The following is a 14,871-nucleotide window of genomic DNA, read 5'->3' on the forward strand; positions in this document are numbered from 1 at the left end:
ATAGGTAACGTCCCACAAAAACATATTTTTGCCATTTAAGAACAAGCACACACTTTGATTTTAGGCAAGATGAGTGTCTACATCACTCATCACTTTTTTGCATTCAACCAGTACTTGCTGAGTGCCGGCAGCGTGTCACTGTGCTGCAGGACCCTGCGATCTAGAAATGCGAAGTGCAAACGTTTCAAAGGAGACCTCATTATTACAGAGCGAACTGAAGTTTCCATTAAAAGATAAGTAGAGGTTTTTAAAGATTAATAAATTAAACTGAAAAAGCTGAAACACAATTAGCCCAATACCCTAAATATAATGGTACATTAGGGAAGGAAACCTCCAATTCCTGCTTCCTGCCCTTCCAGTATTTGTGGTTTCAAAAAGGGCACTAATATATTTTATAGTGCCAGAATGACAGAAATGAACATGTGCACTACACCTACTGCATGATAATTGTATATAACTTATTTTAATAAAAGAAACTGACACTTATAGCTTTTTTCTAATTAAAAATATTTCCCCCAGATTAATGGTACACTGAAACACATCTGAAAATTACATGACAGTAGCAAAGTATAACAGAGATCAAGGATTACTGAGCTGGCAGAAGTAATAAGTTAAGAAAAGTAAGCCTTGGACTATAATGGAACTAACTTTATTTTCATTTAGTATGTAGACACCAGATCTCAGAAATGCCTAGTTAAGCATCTAGGGTTGAGGTGAGATTAACTTTTTGTCAGGATCCATCTGTTCTTCTTTGCATTCTAAAAAGGAAACATACTACACAGAAAAGTTAGAGAAAAGAGCCTGAACTTTCAAATAATTTAGGCATTAGCAAGAATTCTTCAAGAATTTTTCACAGAAAAATTCTTGGCTACATCTCTAGCTCTTCATATGCCATGCTCAATCTTTAAAAGTGGTTCTGGGCTTCCCTGGTGGCACAGTGGTTGAGAATCTGCCTGCCAATGCAGGGGACACTGGTTCGAGCCCTGGTCTGGGAAGATCCCACATGCCACGGAGCAACTAGGCCCGTGAGCCACAGTTGCTGAGCCTGCGCGTCTGGAGCCTGTGCTCCGCAACAAGGGAGGCCGCGACAGTGAGAGGCCCGCGCACCGCGATGAAGAGTGGCCCCCGCTTGCCGCAACTAGAGAAAGCCCTCGCACAGAAACGAGGACCCAACACAGCCAAAAATAAATAAATAAATAAATAAATAAAATTAAAAAAAAAAAAAGTAGTGGTTCTACTTGCCATTTCTTCATCTTCAGCTAGAACCAGGTCATAGTCACTCAGCGCCACACAGAAGATGATGGCGGTCACTCCTTCAAAGCAATGAATCCATTTCTTCCTCTCAGATCTCTGTCCTCCCACATCAAACATTCTGTAAGAGGAAAAATAATGAGTTTGACATCACGCTGAATGTTCAGAGGCTCTGAGGAGTTCTATAAAAATCAACAAAGAAAGCTCCAAATCACATAGGGAATGTGGGATGGAAAGAAAGGAGAAAAGGATTTTATGGGAGGAAAATAATGTCACAAATTGATTTTCACAAAGGAAAAAAAGTCTGCTGGTTTTTAAACCATTTTGTTTTATCTCACAGTAGAACACAACAAAAAACCCAAAATACCCTAAAAAAAAAAAAATAACACATTCATTAACGTATGAGAACACGTTAGAACAGAACATGAAAACAAATTCAAAAGAAGGGGCAGGGCTTCCCTGGTGGCGCAGTGGTTGAGAATCTGCCTGCTAATGCAGGGGACACGGGTTCGAGCCCTGGTCTGGGAAGATCCCACATGCCACGGAGCAGCTGGGCCCGTGAGCCACAATTGCTGAGCCTGCGCGTCTGGAGCCTGTGCCCCGCGACGGGAGGGGCCGCGATAGAGAAAGGCCCGCGCACCGCGATGAAGAGCGGTCCCCGCACCGCGATGAAGAGTGGCCCCCGCTTGCCGCAACTGGAGAAAGCCCTCGCACGAACCGAAGACCCAACACAGCCAAAAATAAATAAATAAATAAATAAGAAAATCCTTTAAAAAAAAAAAAAAAAAAAAAAAAAAAAAAAAGAAGGGGCAGCGCTATAAGAACGCGGAGATGACAGAATATATTCAATTTGCTAAAGTCACAGAACATTAGAGGCAGAGAACATGGTCCCCTCATCCAACTACAAAATGTTTTCTCTCAGAAGCAATACAGCAGAACTTCGATGTAAAGGAGAAACCATCCCAGGTAAGAAAAACTGAGCAAGCAAGTCATATTTAAACAGGGGCAAACAGGCTGCCTAAATTAAAAAGTAAAACCATGGTACAGAAAAAAAAAGATGAGATAAATGGATGGCCTACTGAACAGTCTGAAAATTAGGATTGAAAAAACTTAATTTTTACATGATACACAACAGTAGACCATTGTAGGTTACTGTACAGGGTAGTAACACAAACAGTAAAAAAACAATAATCTTTTCCTCTTTTCCTTGTAAGAGTTTAAGTTAAGCACAAGTTGAAATTCACATAGATTATGTTATGCAACCTAGAAATAACCACTTACATAATGGAAACACTATGCAAACTGGTACATTTTTAAAGGCTCCATTTATCTAGATACTGCACTAATTAAAATAGTCCCTATTTAATTCTCAGGCAAAAAGAATTTTCCCTGTAGAATAGTTTTGGCCTATAAACCAAATCCGAGTACACAGGATCTGTACTCATTACAAAAGTAACTAGTATTGTTACTTTTATCATCATCTAAGTGCCATTCTTTCTATTAGTTTAGCTAGTAAATTGTTCATTAAGTTTAAGTATGCTCTATAACAAAATGATTCTACTACACACCAAAATGGGTAAGATATAAAAAGGACAGCTGGTAATAAAGATCAGACAAGAACAAAAGAAATTAAAATGATTACCCATTTGTTAAATTGCCAAGGAACACAATTTGAAGACAACTTTACCAAAAAGATAATATATTTTAGCTAACTTCTCTGATCAAATGTCACATATTTCATGACCACTCCATATAAAATAACAACAAAACCCACCCTGTCACATTATCACTCTGTTGATGGCTGGTTTTACGTGTCAGTTTGGCTAGGCTATCACACGCAGCTATTTAATCAAACACTAATCTGGGTGCCGCTGTGAAGGTATTTTCTGGTTATGATTAACATCTATAGTCAGTTGATTTTCAGTAAAGGAGATTATCCTTGATAATGTGGGCAGACCTCATGCAATAAGTTGAAAGGCCTTCAGAGCAAGAACTGAAGTTTCCCAGAAGAAAAAAAATTCTGCCTCAATACTGTAACATCAGTTTCTATCTGAGCCTGCTGTCCTGCACTACAAACTTCCAATTCGCTGGCACCTACAGTCACGTTAAGCCAGTTCCTTGAAATACACAGAACCTACTGGTTCTGCTGCTTGCGAGAACCCTGACTGACACAAATTTTAGTACCTAGAGTGGGGTAATGCTGTAAAACAAATTCCCAAAACTGTGGAAGTGGCTTTGGAAGTGGGTAATAGGGAAAGGCTGGAAGAATTTTGAGTTACTTGACAGAAAAAGCCCAGAATGCCTTGAAAAGATGGTTGGTTAGAAATACGGGCATTAAAGGTAATTTTGATGAGACTTAGATGGAGTGAAGAGGATGGTAGAAAAGCTCCTATCTTAGAGAATGAATATATATCATCATGGACACAATGTTGAAAGATATATGAATGTTAAAGATGTTTTTGTTGAGGTCTCAGAAGGAAATGAGAAGTATATTATTGGACACTGCAGAAAAGGTAATCCTTGTTTTAAAGTGGCAAAAACTTGGCTTAACTATTCTAGGGCTGGGTGTAAGGTAGGACTTGTAAGAGATGAACCTGGATATTTAGATTTAGCTGAGAAAATTTTCAAGCAAAGAATGCAAGGTACAGCCTTGGTTCTCCTTGCTGCTAAAGTAAAATGCAAGACGAAGGAGAGAAACTGAGGAGTGAACTAATAAGCAAAGAGGAACCAGACCCACACAGGGAAGAAGGCCAAGGACTGGAGTGATATGGCCATAAGGCAGGGAACACCAAGGACTGCTGACAACCACCAGAAGCTAAGAAGAGGCAAGGGAGGATTCTTTTTTCGAGCCTTCAGAAGGAGCATAGTCCTGCTGACAAACTGATTTTAAACTTCTGGCTTCAGCTATCAAAAAATAAATTTCCATTGTTATATGCCAGTAGTTTGTGGTCATTTGTTACAGCAGCTTTAGGAAACTAGTATATCCCCCCCATCTTGCTTTACTTCTCTTTGTAGCAATTATCACCCCCTGAATACTAAACAGTTATTTCATCTCCTCTCCTCCCCCATCCCTAAAACAATGTAAAGGCAAAGACTTTGTTTTGGCCACGTTATATCCCCTCCACTGGACAAACACACACACTTCATAAACATTTGTTGAATTAAAGAATGAACTCTGTCTACAGAATATTTTAAAACACTATCAAGCAATAATAGACTAGTTTTTACCAATGGCATTTTTCACAGAACTAGACCAAAAAACTTTAAAATTTATCTGGAAACATGAAAGACCCCGAATTGCCAAAGCAATCTTGAGAAAGAAAAAGAGAGCTGGAGGAATCAGACTCCCTGACTTCAGACTATACTACAAAGCTACAGTAATCAAAACAGTATGGTACTGGCACAAAAACAGAACTATAGATCAATGGACTAGGATAGAAAGCCCAGAGATAAACCCACGCACCTATGGTCAATTAATCTATGACAAGGGAGGTAAGAATATACAATGGAGAAAAGACAGTCTCTTCAGTAAGTGAGGCTGGGAAAACTGGACAGCTACATGTAAAAGAATGAAATTACAACACTGTCTAACACCATACACAAAAATAAACTCTAAATGGATCAATAATAGGTTAGTTTTACCATGTTGAAGATCTAGACCTTCCAGTTATGCTGTGGGAATGTTAAATGTAAAAGCGCTTTAACTTGATAATCAAGTAATATGAATACAGAAGAAATCTTCAATTTATTTAATTTAGAAATGAATGAGGGTCATTCATATACTGGTCATAAAGAACCTTTAATCTAAGCCACTGCTTCTCAAACTTCAGTGTGCATTAGAATCACCAGGTGGGTAAGTTGATGCTGCTGATCTGGAGACCACACTTTGAGAATCACTGGCCTAATTCATAAGTCAAGGAGCAAAAATGACTAAGAACTAATATGACAAAGGATCAGACTGTGCACAGAGCATTTTCATTATTTCACAAATACAGGAGAATTATCTTCAAATTCTGAACTTCTATTTCTTTAACCCAAAACAAAGCAAGATTATAGTATGTTCTCCTTCATATGAAAAGATGAGACTTTTGACTAGTATCAAATAGGGAGTGAAATTGAGTTTTCTTAGGTTTCTCTTTTTAGAGGGAGCAGGGGGAGGGAGGGAAGATGGAAGAGGATATATTGGCTATCCTGAGCTATGCTGACTTACCCTCAGACTGTCATCTGATTCCACTGTGACCAAGACTGAGACAATGCTAGTTGACCATATATGAATACCAACCCCATAAATGACATTCCACCCCAAAACCAACTGCACATTACATTACTAAAGAAAAGGAATAGAAACATGTTATGATGATTTTCTAAGAGAAGGGATGCTTTAATTCTATATTCAGCAAAAATATAACAAGATAAAACTGTTAATTCTTTAAAGCAAAATAATCCTCATAGACACTTTCCATACATGCCTAGTCACAGAGGTGATAATGTATATTGTTAAGTTATAATGCCTTATTGCCTCATTTTGAATGTTAATTCCCATACCACAAACTAAGTGAAACTGAAATTTTATATCAGCAGTTAAAAATCAGACAATGAATTCATACCACAAAACACACAAAATGATAAGCACACTCAAGAGTTCCCAGTAGAATTATTCTAAGTATATTTTTGCCCTCATTCTTCTGAGGCTCACTTAACATATAAAAAGCAAAGTTGGAACCATATGTTAGCAATGATAGTAATTTAACAGAATTCAAAACCAAAATAAGACAAAGTTTATTTGAAGTTCCTGACAGACCTATGTTTATCTGTAAGTCAGCAAGTGAAAACAGTAACTAAAAACATCCTGTGAAATTTTACCTCACCCAAGGAGACTAAACAGAGCGAGATAAGTGGACTTCCTGGAAGGACCATGATGACAGACAACTCCTGATGTTGAAATGGCAACTTTGAGAAACCTAGGCTAGAATTGAAGTGTATGGTCTGGAAGCGAATGTTTAGGGTGCATCTACCAAAGAACGAAACTGAATTTTGCACAATTAGATTGCCCAAAGCACTAAATAATTGATGTGACATTTACCTTTGCCGTTTCCCATCATTTACAGAGCTCACAACTCTACGTTTCCTTTTATAGACAGTAACCATTTTATGTATAAACCTCTGACAATGAGCAAGATTGGACCAGTCTGTTAAGAATCTTAAACAAGTTTGCCCTTACCTAACCAGGGGCCTATGTCCAGAATCCTTACTTGCTAACCCTAAACCCATGCATTTTCTCCTGAAACTTCATGGTTAGAATAAAGTCATCATCTGAACATAACAATTTAAGTTTGCTATAGAATATGGTCTTAAAGCAAGGTAAATAGAAACCAAAAATATCAGAATTTAAGGTGTACTAGGATTAAAAAAAGACCCAGTAAAGCTTAAAATCTAACAGTGAATTTCCTTATAATTAAAATCACTTTATAATTTTTAAATACATCTGGCAACAGTTATCAAATAAGACAAATCAGATTATTTAAAATAATACTATTTTAATATTCCTCAGTTTGGTTATTTAATATTCTCCAAATAGTAAGCAAACTAAAAGAAGGTAAATGATTTCAATAAGAGATCATACCAGCAGGGAAAGGAAAAAAAAAAAAAAAGCCCACTGACGCCAAAAAAAAAAAAAAAGTGAAAACAGAAAAAAATTAAAAGCAAATGCAAAACAGTACCATGTTACAGTACCAAAAGTTACACGGTCAGATAAACTAATTATGATCTATCTCTCTGTTTAAGAAAGCAGGGCAATGTTTGTTTTTTTGTAGGGAAGCTGCCAGGGAAAATTGAACTTAAATTTTAGTTTTCTGGAAAACTTAATTACATGAATCACTGAATGTGGGATAATGTAGTGATAAATGATAGTAACAAATGTATTATATTTAAAATACTTATGGAGAGAATCAGAGGTACAGTTGCATATATTTAGCTGTGCTCCCCACAACTTGTAATATTGAGCTTCTTTACGAGGTCAGCTGATGAATATTTGTTTTTAATCTTTCACTAGGAGCCTTTCTTTAAGATGGTTTCAGAAATTCTGCTTTATTATCATACTGCTTCAGAGCACTGGAGTTAACTGAAGCAAAATTCAGCAGTTTTTCTCATACTTTGAAAACTGTTACTTATTGGAAAAAGAAAAACATAGTTCTGTAAATCTGAATGCAATGTTTAAATGAACTTCCCTGAGCCCAGTTCATTACACAATGAGCGGACTAGACAAAATGAACTCCAGATTCCCTTTCATTCTAAAGGCTACCACTTAGTGCTTCTCTGTTCAGACTTAAGTTATAGTACACTGTAAATTAAATGAACATTTTTCACCATGAAATGGTACAAACATGAGTTTACATAAATAAAAATCTTCGTGAAAATTTTTAAAAAGGTAACTTTTAAAAATATTTCCATAGGGCTTCCCTGGTGGCGCAGTGGTTGAGAATCTGCCTGCCAATGCAGGGGACATGGGTTCGAGCCCTGGTCTGGGAAGATGCCACATGCCGCGGAGCAACTGGGCCCGTGAGCAACAATTACTGAGCCTGCGCGTCTGGAGCCTGTGCTCCGCAACAAGAGAGGCCGCGATAGTGAGACGCCCGCGCACCGCGATGAAGAGTGGCCCCGCTTGCCGCAACTAGAGAAAGCCCTCGCACAGAAACGAAGACCCAACACAGCCATAAATAAATAAATTAAATAAATAAATAAAATGTAAAAAAAAACCTAAAAAAGAAAAAAAAAGACAATAAAAAAAAATTTCCATAAATAAGCATATAGTCTATCAGTAAAACCTAAAAATGGATGGCAATACTTTCCCAAAATATAAAATATTAGAGCAGTACTTTCTTTTAAAAATAAAAGCCAAAAACTATTTTTATTTAAGTCGCTGTGAAAAATATAGGCAAAAGGAATTTGCATGGCTATTTTTTCTTAAATAAAAAATATAAATATTCCTCCTGAATGTTTCTTGACCTCTTTCAGCCCCAAATGCTTTTGTCCAATCAGCTGTGAAACATTTTTTGTAATTTCAAACTCTAAAAATTTTAAAACTTTTATTAGTATACCTTTTTTTCCTTGAACAATGTGTTTTGTATCTAAATTCGTAAATCATATGTTTTGAAGATACTCACTTAAAATGAAGATCTTTGAAAGTAAAATGGGTTTCAACAATTCCTGTAGTTTTCACTCGGGTTCTGAGAACATCTTGTTGAGTTGGGATATAATTCGGTTGTGCAATTCTGTCCAGGTCATTCAAATAGCTGAAAAAATAAACAACAGTATGCTAATAGTTAACACTGTCAATAAAGATCATCTAAACCAAAGAGTAAAACATTCTGATGCATGCAATACTCCAGATTACTGAAGTTTTTATATTTCTGTGAAATGATGTAATTTTAAGTCTATATCTTACACAACTCTCGCAGAAATGAAAATGTTTATACTTCTCCAGCCACAAAGTTCCTTAAATATTTCAGTAATTCTCCTTGTTGGAAAAGAAAACAAAGTAATAACTTCATAAACATCCAAACTCACGGCACACCATGAATGTCCCTTGAAACTCTTTATTACACTTCTTCGATGTAGCACTGTGTTTATGTTCCAGACATTATTCGTTTGTTGAGAAATTAGAAAGCCTTCCTAAGTAGTGAGGAAACCTCTGGCCAAAGGCTGAATTCAATATTGTTCCTTTTCAACCAACCTTAAGTAACATACAGGAAAACACGACACATGCTCCTGTACTCTACATTTTACTGCCTCTATGAATCAATATTCATATTTTACTTCTCACTGATTTCAGTCACTCATTCAACACTTTCTGCCAATGATGCAAAATATGTTGTGCTATAAAAATGTAGTGGTGTCATACCATGCAGTTCTTTTATTCTGTGTCCACTTAGGTAGTAGAATCAATAACGTTACAGTCCAGGTATGGAGAGATTCAGGTGAACCTGAGTGGTTCAAGAGGGCTTCACGGATGGTGAAGGGCATAAATAGAAATCTGACAGGTGCAACGGATAAAAGGGAATGTCATTCACATCAGGAAAAGCAGTAGAACAGTATGGAGGTAGGAGGACGTCCACTAGTAGGCTACGCATGGAATTAATCCTAAGGTCAGTTGAACGTGGGGAGCATCACCCGAGTGTTTTCTAATACTAGAGTGGAAGAGTCCAAGATACTTTAGACGATACATCTAGGTTTATTATAGAGAGGCACCAACTTTTGCAACTTTCATTGATGTTATCCTCTGAAACTGTTCCTTAGCCATTTAGAATGGGGTCTTACAAACAAAAGGAGCTCAATAAATATCTGATTTCTGGAGATGGGGTTGGAAAGCTATCCCGTGAATTAGTAATCAAAATGTTTTAGACAGTTAAGTCTATGTATGTGATGCTGATACCAGAAGCTGATACCAGAATACATGGAGATGACAGCTTGAGTTATCTGTACTATATTTACTGAATTTAAAATAATCAATGTATTACTGCATTGGTGATAATCCCCTAGTACCTCATCCGTGTTTTTAGTTCCATATATATAACATTCACCTTACTGTAAGAAAACCTGACTTAAAAAACAAACAAACAAACAGGCCATGGCTAGATTTTACTAATTGTCCCTTTGAAATAGTGAGCTATTCTTATTTAAAATTTACTGATTATTCCTATATACATTTCTTTCCTTAAAACTGCTATAGTTCTATTAGCCTCTAAAAATCATGCACATTTATATTTCAACAAGACAAAAAAGAAAAAAAAGGAATCGTGAAAAACTCCAATTGCTTTAAAAGATCACACATTTAAAATGTAAATTGGTGGTTAGATGGCCTTAATGGGCAGCTTGGCAGCATCCCCCATCTCCGGTCAAGAATTCAGAAATCAAGATAGCTTGTAACTACCACGGAGAAAAAAGATTTTTATGATTTCCTTCATTCTTGAAAAATGGCTCCATTATTGCCATCTTAAGATGAGAACTACTAGTAATGAAATAATGGGGAGCCAAAGTGACACGTTTCTTTCAGAGCGTCTCCAAGCGCTGTGCACAGGACAAAGGGTCTTGGTAAATATACTGAGGGGGGTCCAGAAAGACAGGGGGAAATGAACTTCAATCTGTTGTCCCTAAGAAGCACCCCTTAATTATTCAAATAGTTCCCCTTGCTGGGCTCAGCTCAGAGACACCTTCTCACCGTGAGTGACTTCCACTTAGATCTTTCTTCAGGTTCTGGTGGCGCCAAAGCAAGTATGGTGGACTAAGAGCTGTGTCCTTGCCCTAAGAATTTTTCTTCTAATTTTCTCTTCTAGCTTCTGTAAAGTTTGGTTTAGTGATTTAAGGGCATATTGCGTGATGACCATGTATCAGGCAATGGAGATATAACACTGGGCAAATACAGACCTTACTGAATTTACAGTGCAGTGGCAGAGATAAAAAAGAATCAAACAGTCTCAATGTAAGTCAAATCACCTCCAAATAAATGTAAATCTGTGAGTAGTATGGAAAAAAATACATCACATCATGAATACCTAACAGGGAGTCAAAGGCCTACTCATTGAGTTGAAAGAGTATTTCCTTGTAGAAGTGAGGACACCAGTTGGAGAGATGGGCTACACAGCAATAAGAAGATGTTACATATAGATATATAAACTATGTATGTAATAATTTATATATTTATACACTTGTAAAACACTAAAAATACATATTAAGAAATATAGCATTATAAAAATTGTGACAGGTGACACAGTAATTTGTATTACTTATTCATTCACACTAAATCATTTACCTAACACTGAGTACTCTGACGTGCAATACATGACATGCTATACGATAATAAGGTCCTCAGGAGCCATACCCGTTGGTTTTCCACTGTGGCAAAGTACGTGTATTTACCTGGACCTTCTAATACCTGTCATCTTCTATTTAATCCTCACTTGTGTTCCTAAGAGCCAATAGCTCTGTCAAGAAAACTGAGTAATTTTGGAAAGTAAAATGAGTGCAAGGCACATGTTTCTAGTCATATCATCTTTGACATTTCTGAGTATGTGTGCCAAGTAACGGAAACAAATCCTTGATTTTTTTTTTTTTTTAATTCTACGCAGATCATCAAACAGAAAGCTCCCTGATTAGGTTTTATCAAAACTTCCTTTATAGACTTTCTGGGGCCACCACCTGGAAAATCAGGGCAGATTTTTTTTTCTAAAAAACTAGACTTAGATCTATCTGTAAACAATGTCCAATGCAACAGGGCACATACAGTTGACAACTTTCAACTGCACAGCTATTTTATTTTCATCAGTGAGAAAATATCTTGGGATCACCATGCACCCCTTTAAATGGGGTGCCTGTCCCTCAGGGTGTCTGTCACTGGACAAGTAACTTCTCAGGCACTTAGTAAACAAAAAGCACACAAATCAGTTACTCTCCCCTTTGGCTAGCTCCAGGCAAACTAGAGATACACCCAAATTCAGAGTAAATGTTGGCAAGTTCCAATTACTTTCTTGGAAATATACTGGAAACAGCTCCATTCTGCACATTTCAATTAGAGTTACATGAGTCTCTTGAGACAACTTTTGAACACAAGGGAAATACGAGCCTTGCTACCTACAAACACACACACAAAAGACAGAAAAAGTTTTGAAATACTGTCATCCAAAATATCCTGAGTTGTACAAGAATGTGTCAGCCAAATCTGCACTAAAAGTGACTTGGCAGTATACCTGACTTCCAAGTAACTATTCATGATAGAGTAGTTCTGAAGTTACGATTACTTACTATGCTGCAGAATCATTAAGCTGGTACTCCCGGGATCTGTTGAAGCAGGCTTGTACACCACTGTCTTTCCACAATCTCTTTATAACTCCAGCAAGTTCTGCAGTCATAAAACCTTCCTCAGCAGCGCCAGCAAGCACAAAGAGTTGGCGGGCATCATCCTGAACATTCAAAGTCCATTTTTATTTAAAAAGTAAAAAGGCAGACACTACAGATAAAGTATATTATAGATTACAAAAAGTGCAATAGTGAATTTCCTTTATGCCTTTTATTGGTGTCATAACTTGGATTTCTCTAAAAGCACCACTTAAAAAATTGGCTTAATCAAAAAAGCATAATCTTAAATCATGAGTCCATGTTTTGTGATATTAGTAACAGCTATCAAGGCACTAAGGAGCTGAAAGAATGACGACACTTGCAGCTCATGAGAGAATATATTAACCAACTACCCACTGACAGTCTGTTGTACCCTTTTGAGAAAACAGAAGAATGTATGCTTTGCCTCTCCCTTACCAAAATGTTTCTAATCTAAAAAACACATTAACACCATTAGAGGTTATTTTTAGAATCTAATTAAATGTTAGCTTTGTGATATACTTCATCGATGCAAAATAAGTTCAGAGAAGGGAGAAATCAATGTGGAATAAAGCAAGAATAGTTCCACAGAATGGTGTGAGATTTTTCAGAAGACCTTAAAGTATGTATACCTTAAAATCAACGGGCCAGGAGATGGGGATAGCTGTTTGCTAATCCAGGCAAGGAAACAAAATAAGCACAGCTTTGGAGTAGAAATACTCATGACACATATAGAAGACAGCATGCAAAGATTTTAAATGAAGGAATACTACACATAAATTTAATTAAATTTTGCTTAAGTTTTGAGGCTACAATATTTACAGTTATTCCGATCCATAGGTAATCAAGCCCACTAGGTCAGTGTTGTCCAAAAGAGATAGGAGCCACTGACGCAATTCTAAATTTTCTAATAGCACATTTTAAAAAGTGTAAAAAAAAAAAAAAAAAAAAGTAAAATTAACTGTAACAATATATTTTACTCAACCCGTATATAAAATACCATTTCAACATGTAATCAATATAAACTTATTGAGATATTTCATATTATTATAGATATTTAGTCTTTGAAATGTGGTGTTTCTTTTATACAGACAATGCATCTCAATTCAGATTAGACACATTTCAAATACTCAGTAGCCACATATGGGGTAGTATGGGGTAGTAGCTACAGTGCTCTATAACACAACTCTAGTCTTCAGGTAATAACACAGTGAATACAAAAATAAGGGATATGTGAAGTTACCATCTTCGCAAAGATTCTTTCTGGCCTGAGATATGCAGCTTTATGTTAACTGGATAGACAGTCCATAATTTTTCTCTAGGGGCATTTTTTCCAACGTGGTGTAGTAGCTCTTTGTAAAGTGATGCACATATTATGATAAGGCATACAAAAGGGAAGCATTTGGTGACACAGGCTAGCAGAGGGTACTAGCTGACAATATAAATTCATTCTACCACCAATTTGTGAAACATTTTCTTTTCAGAGGGAACCCATCGTGAGAAATAATTAAGTCACTCAGCATGGGAACGTATTATTCAAGCATATGTTTCCCTTTTTAGTAAATCACAAGAGAAATGCATGCAAGCAAGTAACACTTGTACCATGTCCTTAATAAACCCCAACAAAACACAATTTCAAGTCGTTTTTAGCACCATTTACCTAATTCCAGTAAACAGTTATTCACTTTTCCAAATAATGACTTATATGAGAAATTTCTAAATTTGGTTATTTTTATTTTTAAGTGACATCAAACATATTTTTCTCCATCCATTTTAGAAAAGTGCTTTTCACTTAAGTGAGCTTTAAAATGAGCTTTCATTATGATATATTTATTCAATTTCCATAAAATTTGTTGACAGAAAAGACTAATGCCCTCTGGTATGGGTCATAAGATAATGTTCTCTTCAAACTTTCCGGGAAAGAAGCCTGAAGAAAAGACTTGGGAAACTGGAAGCTCTATTTATAAACTGCGGCATTCAAAAATGTCTCCTCTTTACAAAATGTAAAGAAGTCTCTTTTCCTTAAAAAACCAACTGGAATACTCATCTCCATGTCATTAGCAGGACATTCAGATGTCTGCAGATGAGCTTTAAGTAATAAATTTAAGCAGGAAGGTACTTCAGAAATTATTCTACCTAATTTTTTGTTTTGTTTAAAAAGAACCTGAGACATAGAGAGATTGTGCAATTTATTTAAAGTTCCACAGGTAATTAGTCACCCAATCCCACATATTAGTCAACAATTACTAAGTAGCCACTGCCTAAGAAAAGATAAATTTGACAACTGCAGAATGATGACAATAATCCTATCTTGTCATGGACTTAAGTCTTTTCAAGATTCATTTAAAATGTTACTTAAGAACATTTAAGAAAGAAAGACAAACTTGAGTGTACTAAAACAGTATGACACAGTGTCGAAAAAGGGTAGGGATTACTAAAGGGCTATATAGGTAAGTAAAGCAGTTTACAGGAACTCTTTTTGTAGTGTTAAAAAGAAATTTATTTGCCAGGCAATTATTTGCAAGTAGCAAGGAAAAAAATCCTTGGATGTAGCCGAGTTAGTATGTTTTCAAATGACTAAGAACTAAATGAAAATAAGATGGTTTAAAGAATGTAAATTCTAGTTCATATAACTGCATGTTTGGGGAACTCAAAGGAGATGGGAAATGCTATCTTCTCATGCAGTGATGATCAGGGGGCAACTGTTAGTTAGTGACAACAGATTTTATTTGAAGCCGTCACCTATTTTGT

The 14,871-nt window shown here is 36.3% G+C and overlaps 1 protein-coding gene across 1 annotated transcript in view; it reads right to left on the reverse strand.

Annotated features, from left to right (window-relative positions):
• GNAI1 (G protein subunit alpha i1) overlaps window positions 1-14,871 on the reverse strand; it is a 90,504-nt gene that overhangs the window by 14,520 nt on the left and 61,113 nt on the right. The window contains exons 4-6 of the mRNA XM_007187121.2: window positions 12,049-12,206; window positions 8,415-8,543; window positions 1,243-1,372 (exon numbers count right to left, since the gene is read on the reverse strand). Coding sequence (XP_007187183.1) covers window positions 1,243-1,372; window positions 8,415-8,543; window positions 12,049-12,206 — 417 coding nt within the window. The remainder of the gene's footprint in view (window positions 1-1,242; window positions 1,373-8,414; window positions 8,544-12,048; window positions 12,207-14,871) is intronic.

Source organism: Balaenoptera acutorostrata, chromosome 7 (genome assembly GCF_949987535.1).
Source record: "Balaenoptera acutorostrata chromosome 7, mBalAcu1.1, whole genome shotgun sequence".
Taxonomy (NCBI): domain Eukaryota; kingdom Metazoa; phylum Chordata; class Mammalia; order Artiodactyla; family Balaenopteridae; genus Balaenoptera; species Balaenoptera acutorostrata.